Source organism: Lynx canadensis, chromosome B1 (genome assembly GCF_007474595.2).
Source record: "Lynx canadensis isolate LIC74 chromosome B1, mLynCan4.pri.v2, whole genome shotgun sequence".
NCBI lineage: Eukaryota > Metazoa > Chordata > Mammalia > Carnivora > Felidae > Lynx > Lynx canadensis.
The window spans coordinates 72,030,975-72,044,890 of NC_044306.2; the positions used below are offsets into that span (position 1 = coordinate 72,030,975).

General features: G+C 36.5%; 1 protein-coding gene across 5 annotated transcripts in view; it reads right to left on the reverse strand.

Moving 5' to 3' along the window:
• Positions 1–13,916, reverse strand: part of GUCY1B1 (guanylate cyclase 1 soluble subunit beta 1) — a 47,892-nt gene that overhangs the window by 23,935 nt on the left and 10,041 nt on the right. For all 5 annotated transcript variants that reach the window (XM_030312858.2, XM_030312859.1, XM_030312860.1 and 2 more), the window contains 2 exons: positions 6,522–6,622; positions 4,924–5,042 (listed from right to left, as the gene is read on the reverse strand). In XM_030312858.2, the coding sequence (XP_030168718.1) occupies positions 4,924–5,042; positions 6,522–6,622 (220 nt within the window). The remainder of the gene's footprint in view (positions 1–4,923; positions 5,043–6,521; positions 6,623–13,916) is intronic.

A 13,916-nucleotide genomic window follows, 5' to 3' on the forward strand; every position in this document is an offset into this window, starting at 1 on the left:
CTCGGAGCCTGGAGCCTGTTTCCGATTCTGTGTCTCCCTCTCTCTCTGCCCTTCCCCCGTTCATGCTCTGTCTCTCTCTGTCCCAAAAATAAAAAAAAAACAAAACAAACAAACAAAAAAAAACGTTGAAAAATAAGCATGGTGTAAAAGTTTTAAAATTTAATTTGGAGGCACAAAAGATAAGCAGGGTCACAAATTTGATATTAGTAGCAAAGCCTTTTAAATAAGATCTGTTCGTTATTTAAACTGTTGAAATTGTTAAATTTAAATCATTAAATTGTTTCAATTGACTAATCAAAGGAAATGATAAAATTTACATGAGAAACATTTTTCTGGAACTAAAAGACAGATAATATCTATTCAGTGTGTTCTTAAATATAATATTTCTATAAAGGAGAAGAAGAATTATCCGAATAAAATAGCTTGAGCCAAGTACACACACACACACACACACACACACACACACACAAAATTCAGAATTAACTAATTCTAACATTCAAAGACTCTCTATTACTCTTAAATACAGAGAACAAACTGAGGGTTGATGGGGGGTGGGGGAGAGGGGAAAATGGGTGATGGACATTGAGGAGGGCACTTGTTGGGATGAGCACTAAGTGTTGTATGTAAGCGATGAATCACGGGAATCTAATCCCGAAGCCAAGAGCACACTGTATACACTGTATGTTAGCCAGCTTGACAATAACCAAACAAAAACAAAAACAAAGACTATTGATTGCTTATTATATGCTGTTCCTGGTACTCAAAACTTTTGAAAATTATTTCAGGAAAAGCAAAAATAGAATATATGTTAAATTCTTAATAATGTGTACAATTGAGAGGCTGAGGACAGACAACTTCCAAGGACATCCTCTTTAGAACCATGATGAATGGTCAGGGCTGCCCAGCCTAAGGCATGGCCAAATGATTTCCCATGTTGTAATTCCAGTAGCTATTATACTGTTGCCTGGGAATTCCAAATGGAGATATTAGGACGATCATTTTATAAGTTACCATAGATATAAATAATGTAACTTGTACGTTAATTAACAAACACTAATTTGCCCTGTCCACATGTGATGGACATTTCAAACTATAATTCATCTCTAAATAAAATTATAGAGTCTCCTCAAAATGAGTTTTTTTTATCTTTAATACAAGAATTAATCTTGAGCTCTTATTGCATTCGCTTCCTATTTTTGTGGAAACAAGCAAACCTTCATTCTTCAATCTTCAAAAATGGTATTTATTCTTTCCCAGATACAAACTGTATCTGTGGAGATACCATCATTAAGAGATTATACATGGTCTCTGGCTCCATGAAGTTTACATTCCAGCCCAACAAACAGGAAATGATAACACAGTCTGAGAAACATGAAAACATGAGAAACAGCAATTGCCCTGAGGCCAGAGATTGGAGAGAGGAGTGGTGTCTTCCTGGACAAGTAGTTTGACCAGCAAGATAAACAGGATTTATTTAGATGAAAAGTATCAGTAACAGTGCTCCAGACAAAGGGAAGAGCAGGTGCAAAAACTCAGAGGATAGAGACAGAAAGATAAAAACAAAGATTCTAAAGGAAATTCTGTTTGGCTAGGCTGGGGGAGAGGAAGAGGAAGGATGGATAGGGGATGTAAGTAGTTTGAATTGCTTTAAGTACTTTCTACATTTTCCAGTGAGTAACTGAAAAGCATTGAAGGGTTTAAGCAAGAAAATAATATAATGAGATATATTTGCATTTCAGAAAAACCAGTAGAGTGGAAAAGAGATTGGAAGAGTCTTGAAGGGAGGCCGGGTAACCATCCAATCTCTAGAGAATGATAGCTCCCACGGAAGGGTAGAGGAAATGAAAAAAAGTGGTAGAATTCTCAAAATACAGTATGTAAGAAACAGACTCTAAGGATTTGATTACTGATTAAAATCAGGGGGTGAAAAAGACAGAAGAGTTTTTAAACTCCATTTATTTTTTAATGTTTATTTATTATTTTGAGAGACAGAAAACATGCAAGCAAGAGAGAGAATCCCAAGCAGGCCCCTTGCTATCAGCCTGATATGGAGCTCGATCCCATGAACTGTGAAATCATGACCCAAGCCAAAAGCAAGATTCGGACACTCAACCAAATGAGCCACCCAGGTGCCCCTAAACTCTCTTTAAAATGAGACCCAGTTTATCTTTCTCTTTGGTGAAGGATTAAAGTCTACAAAAACTAATGTTTTGTTGATTTATGTAACAAAAAATGTAAATTTTTTATATGTGAATGAAGATCTGAAGACAATTTATGAAAATCAGTGGCTTTATTTCATAGGATCTTAAAAAAATTATTGAAATCAGTTGCTTTATTTTATAATCACTTACACAGAATAAAAATATTCATTTAAAATTTCTATAGAAATAGGCTAATCATAAGATAAATACCTACTTTTAAGAAAAGGAGTATTTTAGTACATTCAATTTGCTGTTAAGATATGCAATTTGAAAAAGAGGAAAAAAAAGAATTAGATAAAAAATATATAATATTGGTGAAACCTTCACAATATTCTAACTCTCTAGTTTCTTCATTTTCACACATTGGGAGACAAAATCATGTGCAATTTAAAGACATGTTAACTAAAGCTGCCTACTGATTTGAGGAAAAGGGACCTAGGCTTCTTTGAAATAATACTGTCCAGTGGAAACAAAAGGCAATTATAGCCACTAAAGCAAGCCACAAATACTAGTCACACGTGTAGTGTTCAATTTTCTAGTCTTCATGTTTAAAAAAGAAAAAAGAAACAGGCAAAATTAATGTCCGTGATATATTTTATATAACTTTATATATCCAAAATATTATCATTCTAACATGTAATTTATATGAAATATTTATCAGCTATTTTGTGTTCTTTTAGTAATTCTTTTTGCCTTTGAAATCTCCTGTGTATTCTGCACATAGCACATCACATTTCAAATATAGTAGTAGGGGCGCCTGGATGGCCCAGTGGGTTAAGCGTCTGACTTTGACTCAGGTCATGACCTCATGGTTCATGGGTTGAGGTCATGGTATCACTGTTCATGGGTTTGAGCCCTGCCTTGGGCTCTGCGCTGACAGCTCATAGCCTGGAGCCTGCTTCTGATTCTGTGTCTCCTTCTCTGTCTGCCTCTCCCCAGCTCACACCTGTGTGTGTGTCTCTCTCAAAAATGAACATTAAAAAAAAACTTCAAATGCATATTAGGCACATGTGGCTAGCGGCTATCCTATTGGATGGTGCAGTTCTAGAACCTGGAGAAACGCACCAATAGGCTGCTTGCTCCCTTCCTGGGCCATTACAAATTTAGCAAAAGGTCAATGAATAAAGGTTAAAAAAAAAATTGTTAAGATCCTTTGGAGAGTTGTTTCCTTATGCAGATGTGGCCACTGAGAACAAAAGTTAAAAGTAAGACAGAGGAATCACAAATTGAAACTTTGCTAGTAAGGTGCCAAAAGGCAACAAAAGTATTAAAAAATGGAATTATGTATTCAAAAATCCAAAATCCCAATAAACTTTAAATATCAAACTTTAATCCATTTAAAATAACTCATTTACATACAGCCTTTTAAAGTTTAATTTAAAAATCTCCTGGCAGCAACTTCATTTGGAAGTGGCAGGTTTTTTTTTTTGTTTTTTTTTTTTTTGACACCAGTAGTTCTGTAAATCCATGGCAGGGGATTGCAAACCAGTTTCCATCTTGATTTAATGCTGTTTTAAGTTTGTAAGAAAAATGTCACTATGTAAACAGCAGACATTTTGATTAAACACGAAAGTTCTTATTTTGGCTGTTAAATCAATAATGCAGCTGGATTGAAAGTAGTTTACATTCCCTCAAAACTGGGCTTTGGTTCAGCTAGTATTGCACTGACATCATTTTCCAGCAAGATCTGGCTGCCTTCAGCAGCTGGTGTAGAAATATCCTTTACAAACAACCACATAATTTTCAACCTTAACACATTTCAAGAAGAGGGTCTTACAAATTCCTGTGCTTAAAATAGGGCGGTCAATCCAAAAATAGTCTCTCATCTAATGTGTAATTTACTGGTAAAAAATTTTAAGGTAATTTAAACAAGAATAGAAGACAAAGGCCTCTGGGGACATTAGTTCTTTCATTTCACCTGAAACCAACTTTGGAAGAGCGTTCCTACTTTCCTTTCTACAGTAGGCTAATTAATATGTAACTGGGAGCAATGCTTCTCACACTTGTTTTGAAAGCTCCTGAAAGTCACGGTGCTGTCTCCTCAACATTGAGCCCAGGTCGAACTTCACAGATACTGATGTACTATTTAATTATGCTATACAAACTAGGAATGCCTTAAAAGAGAAAATAAGACCACATTATATACATTTAAAACATAAAACCAGGGGCGCCTGGGTGGCTCAGTCGGTTGAGCGGCCAACTTCGGCTCAGGTCATGATCTCACGGTCCGTGAGTTCGAGCCCCGCGTCGGGCTCTGTGCTGACAGCTCAGAGCCTGGAGCCTGTTTCAGATTCTGTGTCTCCCTCTCTCTGACCCTCCCCCATTCATGAGCTGTCTCTTCCTGTCTCAAAAATAAATAAATGTTAAAAAAAAAAAAATTAAAACATAAAACCACAATTACCAGTACATACAAACCATTAAAAAGGAGGCAGTGAAACAGATCACAACAGACCATGTTGAGATTTTCAGAGATCATTAATTTACAACTTGAATATTCAAGATCAGCAATCAAAAGTTAAAGAACAAATATGAAACAAAAATGCTAAAATGTATTCAAGACTACCCAATAACCATAATTTTATATGAATTAGAAAAAGTCACTATGATTCCATTTTGGTAGGAAGACAACTCTCATCTAGTTGGCTGAGCAAAAGTATTCTAAAGCCTCTGCTTAAGAATCCCTAACTCAGAACTTTTAACTACAGGACCTCAAATCGCTTACCTGTAGAAATTCTCTGACATTAGATCCCAGGACACGCAAGATTGTATCATAACCAGATTCTTGACAAAAGACAAAAAACATCTTCCCAAACATTTGGAGGATTTCTCCAGCATTGAGATCTATTTTATAGATTTGAGAGAACAACAATAAAATATATTATAGCTAGAATATTGTTAGTGGGAAGAATGAAAATAGGTGCGTAATGTAAAGTCAAAACATCCTCAATTTTTGTGCAAGTAGACATAGATTACAAGAGAAAATAATGGCCTGAACAATACAATGAAATCTTTGAAGACAACACATTGACATGTAAGCAGTGTCAATTTGTACTTATATGTAAAATAATCAGTTTCTCAGCTTTCACGAGAAACTACTAAATTAATTTCTAGCTTTTTAAAACAGATATTTAATGTATTAACTTATTTTTTCTGCAAAGTACAGAAGGAAGATCATCAAGAATGCACATGACTTAATACTGTGGTGAAAAATGGTTTTCTTCAGGTAAATACACATACTTAATAAGTTGGTTGCATATAGTGTCCCCCAATATTCTCTTCTTTCTTAATGCTCAATTATTAATATTTCCTAAAATCTTCAATTTTTTTTCTATAACATCAATTTTAATTGCTATCTCATTAACACAGGAACACAACAATTTATTTAATCAATCTACTCTTATGGAAAACGTAGACTTTTCCAATTTTGTTAATACAAGTAATCCTGAAGTGAAAACATACATAAATCTTAATGCAAATAAACAAAATAATTATGAAAAATTCCCAAAGGGTTTGTAGATTTATTTAAGAGACTTTGACCAATGATGCAAAATTATTCTCTACAATGTGTTAATTTACCATCAGATGAAAAATGTGTGCAATTTCCCCTTTATCTCTACTTTTGACTACACTAAACATTTAATTTTTTAAAACTTGCCAAATTTGTATGAAAAACTTATTTCAGATTTTTTTCAGTTTTGATTACTAATGGGGCTGAATATTTTTATTGTTAACAATTTACTGTACTTTCTTTGTAATTCTTGTATTCTGCAATAGACATTTGCTCTTCTACTCACAGTTGGCAAAGCTAAAAAGCATCTTTTTATTCTACCCAAACTGTAGCCTGGCTGTAAATTAAGCACTGTGTCAATAACTTTGAGAACAACTTTTTTTCTTCCGTGAAGCTCTTTTTAAATTTTGTCTACTTTGTATGAGCTTTCCCTGACATAGACCTCAGTTTCTTGTTTCTTTTACCAATAGTTAACAGAATCCATGATCGCAAGAGAGATTTGAGGACAGTTTCCGCATACTACCCTTTTGTAATTACTATGTTGTTGACACCAAAACTAAAGTTATTATTACATTAAGTATAATAATGTTTTTCCTCCCCCAACAGATGGCTTTCTGTGAGGGGGTGCAGAGAGCTTCTCCATTCTCCAAAGAGCTTGTAAAGGAAAACTAGGACTCAGTGTAGCCTGGGCCTTCCCTCCACCATTGTGCAGTGTACAACCTGCATAACTATACAATGGGATGTTGGTTCGTGTATTCCTCTGGGCTTCTACGTGTAACTTAGACAAAGAAGGAACGTCACATCCAACTTACTGAGGACTTTGCTTGCAGCAGCAACCAAATCGTAAGTTTTAGAATCATCATATATTATTCTGACAAGAAACTGTCCTTCTTCATCTAACTGTGCCTCTTTTCTGGAAAACAAAAACAAGAGACGGGAAAAATGTTGAAATAAAAGAGTAGCTACCACAGTTACAATGATTGCATAAACCATGGTTTTATACCTGAACTAGGATATTTTTGGCAAGTTTGTTGAAATCAATGTCATTTGCCTAAAAGTCTAGTGCTCAAGAAGGGATTATTTCACATTCCCCTCCTCAAATTAAAATGATACATTTAAGCATATTTTAGCAAGACTTACATGTATATAGTAATGCCCAATGCAACACCTGATAGTAAACAGAATCAAGAAATAAGTTTTGGTTTAACAAATGGTTGGCAAATATTTGTTGAGTCCCTATATGTACCAGGCATTGTTCCAGGGATTAGGGATAGAACCTTTAGCAAGTCAAACAAAAATACAGGACCTCTTGCAACATATGCATTCTAGGAGGGGAGACAGACAGGAATAAAACTAGTACGTAACATATAATGGCAAGTAGTGTGAAGAAAAATAAAGACAGGTAGAGGGGGAGGGAGCTTGAGTACAAAAGCCAGGAAGCCTCACTGAGAGGCAATTGAGCGGAGTCTGAAGAAGCTTTGGGACTGAGCCACGAGCAAGGTGGGGTGGGCTAGGCAGGAGCAGTCTGGGTGTCTGAGGACCAGCAGAGCCCAGAGTGCCTGGAACAGAGGTGGGGGGCAGAGTAGCTGTAAGAGAATGAGTCAGAGTGGTAACAAGGAGGCCGGGTGGACATTTACTTGAAAGAGATGGATAATTCTGGCCCTTGTGATACGAGCAGTGAGACAAACTGACGTAGGTTAAAGGACTTAATCGTGCTGCTGCATTGAGACCAGACCAGAAGGGTCTAGGACAAAGTGAGGAGACCAGCTAGGAGGCAACTGTCAAAACCCAGGCGAGAAAGGCTGGTAACTTGATTCAGAGTGGAAGCAGTGAATAGAGGAAGTGGTCGAGATGAATATATTCTGCAGGCAAATCCTGCATGATCTACGGATGGATTGGATCCAGGGTGTGAGAGAAGGGCAGGGCACACAGATGACACCGAGGTTGTAGCCTGAGAAACTGGAAGGGTGTTGTCACCAACAGGAAACTGGGAAAGGCCAGGCCGTTGGAGGCAGACTGGAGGGGTGTGGGTGAGGGGAGGTAAGATCAAGAGTTACGTTTTAAACACGTCTGAGGTGCCAAGTGGACTGATAAAATCTGCTAACAGATCCTTAGCTTATTACATGCAGTAGCTCAAAATATATAGAGTATTCATTCATTTTTAATAGTTGTCATATATAAATACATTTATTTTGATAGGATTTGGATTATTTTCTCAAACACATGTCCAAAGGAGAAATCTATTATTCACAACATTGCCAGCTGTAGAAGAGAGCTGACAAGTTTGCAGATATCTTTTCCAATGCTAAATTCACAAAAATACGTGGAGCTTGGGTATCAATCTGACTCCCGATCCAATTCCTCTAAATCCCTGTGTGCTGCCAGAAGAATGCAAGACCAACTAGCCACTGTCATCAGGGGAACGTGAAACACTGTAGCTCAAATAGCTCCTTTTGAAATGCTGCCAAGGCAGGCCACGGTGCCTTCTCTCTCTCTCTGGAAGCTGCTGTAATCTGTATCACAGCTGCTGTTCATGGTTGGAATACCAGTGTCTGCTCAGGGGAAAAGCTCCAAATGGTGGCATGTCTTAGGTCCAGGTGGGATGTAGCTATTCTTAAAAAGTACCCTGTGTTCTTCATAGTATACTACCTGTTTCCTTGCAGTTATGCATAACAGTGCATGTAAAAGACAAAACGAAACAAGAGAGCCTGATTTCGGTAGGTATGAAAATCTGACTTTCAGAGCCTGGAATTCACCAGCTGAATAAACGTGGACAAATCACACAAAGCACATGAGTATTAAACCCTCACTTTTTAAAAACAAGAGCAATAATATAACCCAACACCTACACTGTAAGAGAGACAGTATGCAGAAGTATGTTCTAAGTTGTTGAGGAGTCTGTGTGTATACATATACACACACATTATAATATTATATATATATACATACACACATATATATATACACATTATTATATATATACACACATACATATATACACACATTATTATACATACATATTATATATATATATAATTAATGACAATAGGGCTTCTTGTATCTACATATTCAAAAAATTACACAGCTGTACATAAGATGTGGAAATCTTCCTTTTATTGAACATGCACAGCTATTAAATAAAAGAAACACATGTTCCAAACCGTAAGTGTTTTTAATACCAGAAGTCAGTGAAATATCCCCAAATTATGAAGATATAATGTACCAACACTGACTTACCTTTTGATAAATGCTATTATGTGTCTTGCACATTATAATTTTTAATTGTGTAAAAATATAAAATAAGGAAAGGAAAAACTTTTTAAAAATCCTTCATTATTCCGAGAGAACTACTGCTAACATTATATTAGAGTTGTTCATGTTTCAATACACTTGTATGTATAACACGGACCAGATTAAACTGCTTTAAAATCTCCTTTTTAGACTTAGTATTTGATGGATATCTCTTCATGTCAAAAAATATATTTCTATACTTTGCATAAAATTGCATGTGTAGGCACACTGAAGTTTTAGTATGTATTTAGATTGCTTCTATTTTTTGCAAGTATAAACAATGTTTTGATGCATACCTTTGTAGCTAATTGATTATATTTCTATGTAAAAATAGAATACATTCCTAGAAACGGAATTGCTGATTTGAAGGATACGGATAACCTAATTTTTCTCATTTTGCCACTGACATTTTATTACAAAATAGCATTGCTCAACAGATTAGAATTCTGAAGCCTCTGAGGTGACTGGGTGGCTCAGTTGGTTGAGCATCCTACCGGCTCAGGTCATGATCTCACGGTTCATGGGTTCCCGCCCCACACTGGGCTCTGTGCTAACAGCTCGGAGCCTGGAGCCTGGAGCCTGGAGCCTGCTTCCGATTCTGTGTGTCTCTCTCTGCCCCTTCCCCACTGCTGCTCTGTCTCTCTCTGTCTCTCAAAAAAAAATAAAAATGTAGAGGTGCCTGGGTGGCTCAGTCGGTTAAGCGTCCCACTTCGGCTCAGGTCATGATCTTGCAGTCCCGTGAGTTCGAGCCCCGCTTTGGTCTCTGTGCTGACAGCTCAGAGTCTGGAGCCTACTTCTGCTTTGGTTTCTGTGTCTCCCTCTCTCTCTCTGCCCCTCCCCAGCTGGCACTCTGTCTCTCTCTCAAAAATAAACATTAAAAAATCTAAAAAAAAAAAAATGTTTAAAAAAAGAATTTTGAAGCCTCTAACTTAGGGCATTCTAATAAAATATAGATATGTTTTAATTAAATATAATATAATAAAATATAAATTAATTTATGTTTTCACTGTGCCCTCTTCCAATGGGGTAAATCAAATGACATAAATTTCTGTAATAAACTCACTTTCTCGGAAACACTCACCAATCTATAACAAGAGTTAAATGAATGAAGTATAAGCAGTATACTCAATCCCTCTTCATAAAATAGAAGAATGGCCATTTCCCTAGAAATCCCCTAACCATGAGTCAATGCATTCCTTCTTTCCTTTCTCTTGTTTTAATAAAACAAGCTCCCTTATCTTTTAAGTTTTACTTCCTGAAGTGATCAGACCCACATGCTCCCTGGAGGGAGGCTGAACTATAAATTAAACAGTAGTACCTGGAAGGAAATCATCATCTTCTTTGAAAAATGTTACACTAAATTCTAATTAATTATTTAAAATACTTAGAATTCCTTATTTACATTTATTTTAGAAATCTTTTGGGATTTTGGGTGGCCCTTTAATTACTCTCCCCACCCCCAGCCCCAGGAGGAGGTATTTTGCCACAAATATTTGAGCACCTATTACTCCCCAGGCATTTTCTTAGGTACTTTTGATACATCAGTGAAGGAAATAAAGATCCCTGCCCTCACAGAGCTTACATTTTAACTGGCAGAAACAATGAGCAATAAACATATCCTCAAATTTTATTATCTATCATGCGGTGATAAATGCTACAAAAGAAAGTAGATTAGGATAAAAGGATAAGAGTAAGGATGTAGGAAGAAGAGGAAGGATGCACTGTTAAATATAGTGATTATGAGGAGTTTCCTTGGAGAAGTTAATTTGCAAGCAAAATTTTAGCAGGTAAAATTGATCTCCATGACCTAATCTTTCCGGACCCATTTTCCTTCTTTCTGGAGCTCATTCTTCATTTTTTTCCTTCTTTAGGGGAAAAGTGAATTGGGGATATCACAGACACTTTAGTGCAAAATGGTTTAATACATTAGACTGAGCAGGAGAATTTACAGTGCAAAAGGAATAATATGCAAAGGAATTAATTTCAGGCAATAGGGTCACTGAAGCTACTAGAAATGCTTGCTCAGTGTGTCTCCATTCTCAATACTATTTTTCTTCTAACTTCTGGACAAATTTATATTTGTTCAGACTTCATACCCGTCAAATGATTTAGCCTCCAGAAGATGCAGAGATGTGACAATAATATATCTCAGAAACATCTTCAAGATATTTCTGCCACTATTTTTTTGAAGGAAGCTTCAATGGGCTTCCTTCTGACCTTATCTCCTTGGTTTTGGAGATGTTTTTTCACTAGCTACCTACAACCACAGAGGGTAACCAGCAAACATGAGAAAAGCTGGGAAGTAAGAGGATATTCAGATTACATAAACGATTTATACAATTCAAGTAATATGACCTCACCTCATAAATCTCCATAAGTTTTTAGCTTTTTTCATAAAAGCAAAAGTAAAGGATGCATCAAGTATATAGATATGACATTTAACAATATTTAAGGTTTATTTTCTGGATAGAGTTTCTTTTGTGCCTACATTATCCAAATTCAGCCAAGGACACTAAACAAATTTTCAAGACTCACTTATCTTTCAGAATATATTTTCTGAGCCTTAATTTTGTTTAAACTGCTGCATACACAAAGCAATTATGTAGTTCTCTGTTATTTAAATTATATTTAGTTGAAAAATTATATTTAGTTTACATGTGAAAAAAACACAGGCTTTTCCGGGAAACATAATTTAAAATTTTCTCAAAAATTAAGTATTTTTTTCCCAATAACTTTTAGATCACAGCAACTATCATATAAAACCAGAAGTAAATTGAATTAAAATTTATTCGGTAGTGCTCATCTATCAAATGGCAACCAACAGAACTATTATCATCATATATCCTAGTTTGTATTATTACATCCTCCTGCTTCCTATTATTTTAAATATTGCTTGGATGACCCCAAAAGAATATAGTCTTCCCCTATTTCCAAATAGTATACCTTGCAGGCATTCGTGTTATCTTTACTTGTATACGCAAGAACTGTGTTTGGATTAAGCATTAAATTTTTCTACTTAGTAGTGTATTACTCAATAAAAGAAGTCAGCTGATAGTAAGACATAGTTAGAGGCTCATTTTTTAAATGGCTTAAATGAGGTTTGATGAAGTTAAAAAAAAAAAAAAAGGTATTTTCTTTGGTTAACAAGTAAACCTAGATAGAGAGAAGCCCATTTGGTTCCATCTGTATGGTAAGTCACGGCGTTTTCTCACATGGTGTGCAAAAGCACCAGCTAAGCTACTCCCACATGCAATTGCACTAACCTGGGCCAAGTTCACCTCTGGGGTTTTGGTTTCTTCATCTGGGAAACAGAGGAACAGCAGTACTTACATGGAGTTGTGTTGGTTGGCAAAGTTAACCTATGTACTGAGCTTAGAATAGTGTTTCCCACCGACTTAATGCACAATACACCCAGCTAACAGAGGTCTAGTTGTTGAAGATGATGAGGGAGGAGGGCTGAAGGAGGGAGACAAAATGGCAGGTGGAAGAAGAGAAGGAAAGAAATGACAACCAAATGTTGGGAATTTTGATTTAGCATCAAAAGAGTCAAACTAAAGGTACACTTAATTTGTTGTTGATTCGATGGTAAGTTTTCTTTCTTTTTTTATTTTTTGTAAAATTTTTAAATGTTTATTTATTTTTGAGAGAGAGGCAGACTTCAAGCAGGGCAGGAGCAGAGAGAGATGTAGAGAAGGAATTTGAAGCAGGCTCCAGGCTCTGATCTGTCAGCACAGAGCCTGACGCGGGTCTTGAACCCACAAACCGTGAGATCATGACCTGAGCCAAAGTTGTGGGCTTAACCGACTGAGCCACCCAGGCACCCCTAGATGGTAAGTTTTCTTAATTCAAATAGCTGAAAACAAATAAGTCCTATCTCTTCTCACCTGGAGATGAAATGAGAAATCATCATATTCTATGTATCTGTAGCCACAATAATTATTTAAAAATTAAGTAGGTGTACATGAAAAATTTTCCCAGTAGTAATTTCCCACTTAATTTTAAAAATGGCTATTTGTTGGAATTTAAATTGATCATTTATTTACACTAATTGCCTTTCCCCAAAAGAATAGTAGGTATTTTTATTATGGTGTTTTGTGGTTTTGTGGTTTTGGTTTTCACCTTTTGCTTTTTTAATCACTGGGGCTTAACCCACGTGCCTGGAATAGACCATTGTGCTCAATAAATTTGTACATGTTTTAAAAGAGGTGAGGGGCGCCTAGGTGGCTTGGTCGGTTGAGCGTCCGACTTCGGCTCAGGTCACGATCTCGCGGTCCGTGAGTTTGAGCCCCGCGTCGGGCTCTGTGCTGACCGCTCAGGGCCTGGAGCCTGTTTCAGATTCTGTGTCTCCCTCTCTCTCTGCCCCTCCCCTGTTCATGCTCTGTCTCTCTCTGTCTCAAAAATAAATAAACGTTAAAAAAAATATTTTTTTCAATAAATAAAATAAAAGAGGTGAATGGAGTAATTAAACACATTTCCCTCTCATGTTACTAAACTGCGTACTAAAAATCAAACAATCAAACATTACTGGCAAAAGTAACCAGTTTGTTTTCAAACTACTATTTAATTTTTAAAGAGTAGGCGCACAATTTGTCAGAAATATCCAGGCAGCATTTTTCATAGCTCCATACTTAAAGAGATATTCCTTTAAAAAAAAAAATGTTTATTTATTTTTGAGAGAGAGAGAGAGCATGTGCGAGCAGGGGAGGGGCAGAGAGACAGCATGTGCGAGCAGGGGAGGGGCAGAGAGAGAGGGAGACAGAGGATCCGAGCGGGCTCTGCTCTGACAGCAGAGTTGAGGAGATATTCCTTAACTGTAAAATGGGAACATACAAAACCTGAATCCGTATTTGGTCACCGAATTCCTGCTGTTAGACACTTTTCAGATAAGTTTAGTATGCCAGAGGGACCTGGCTTTC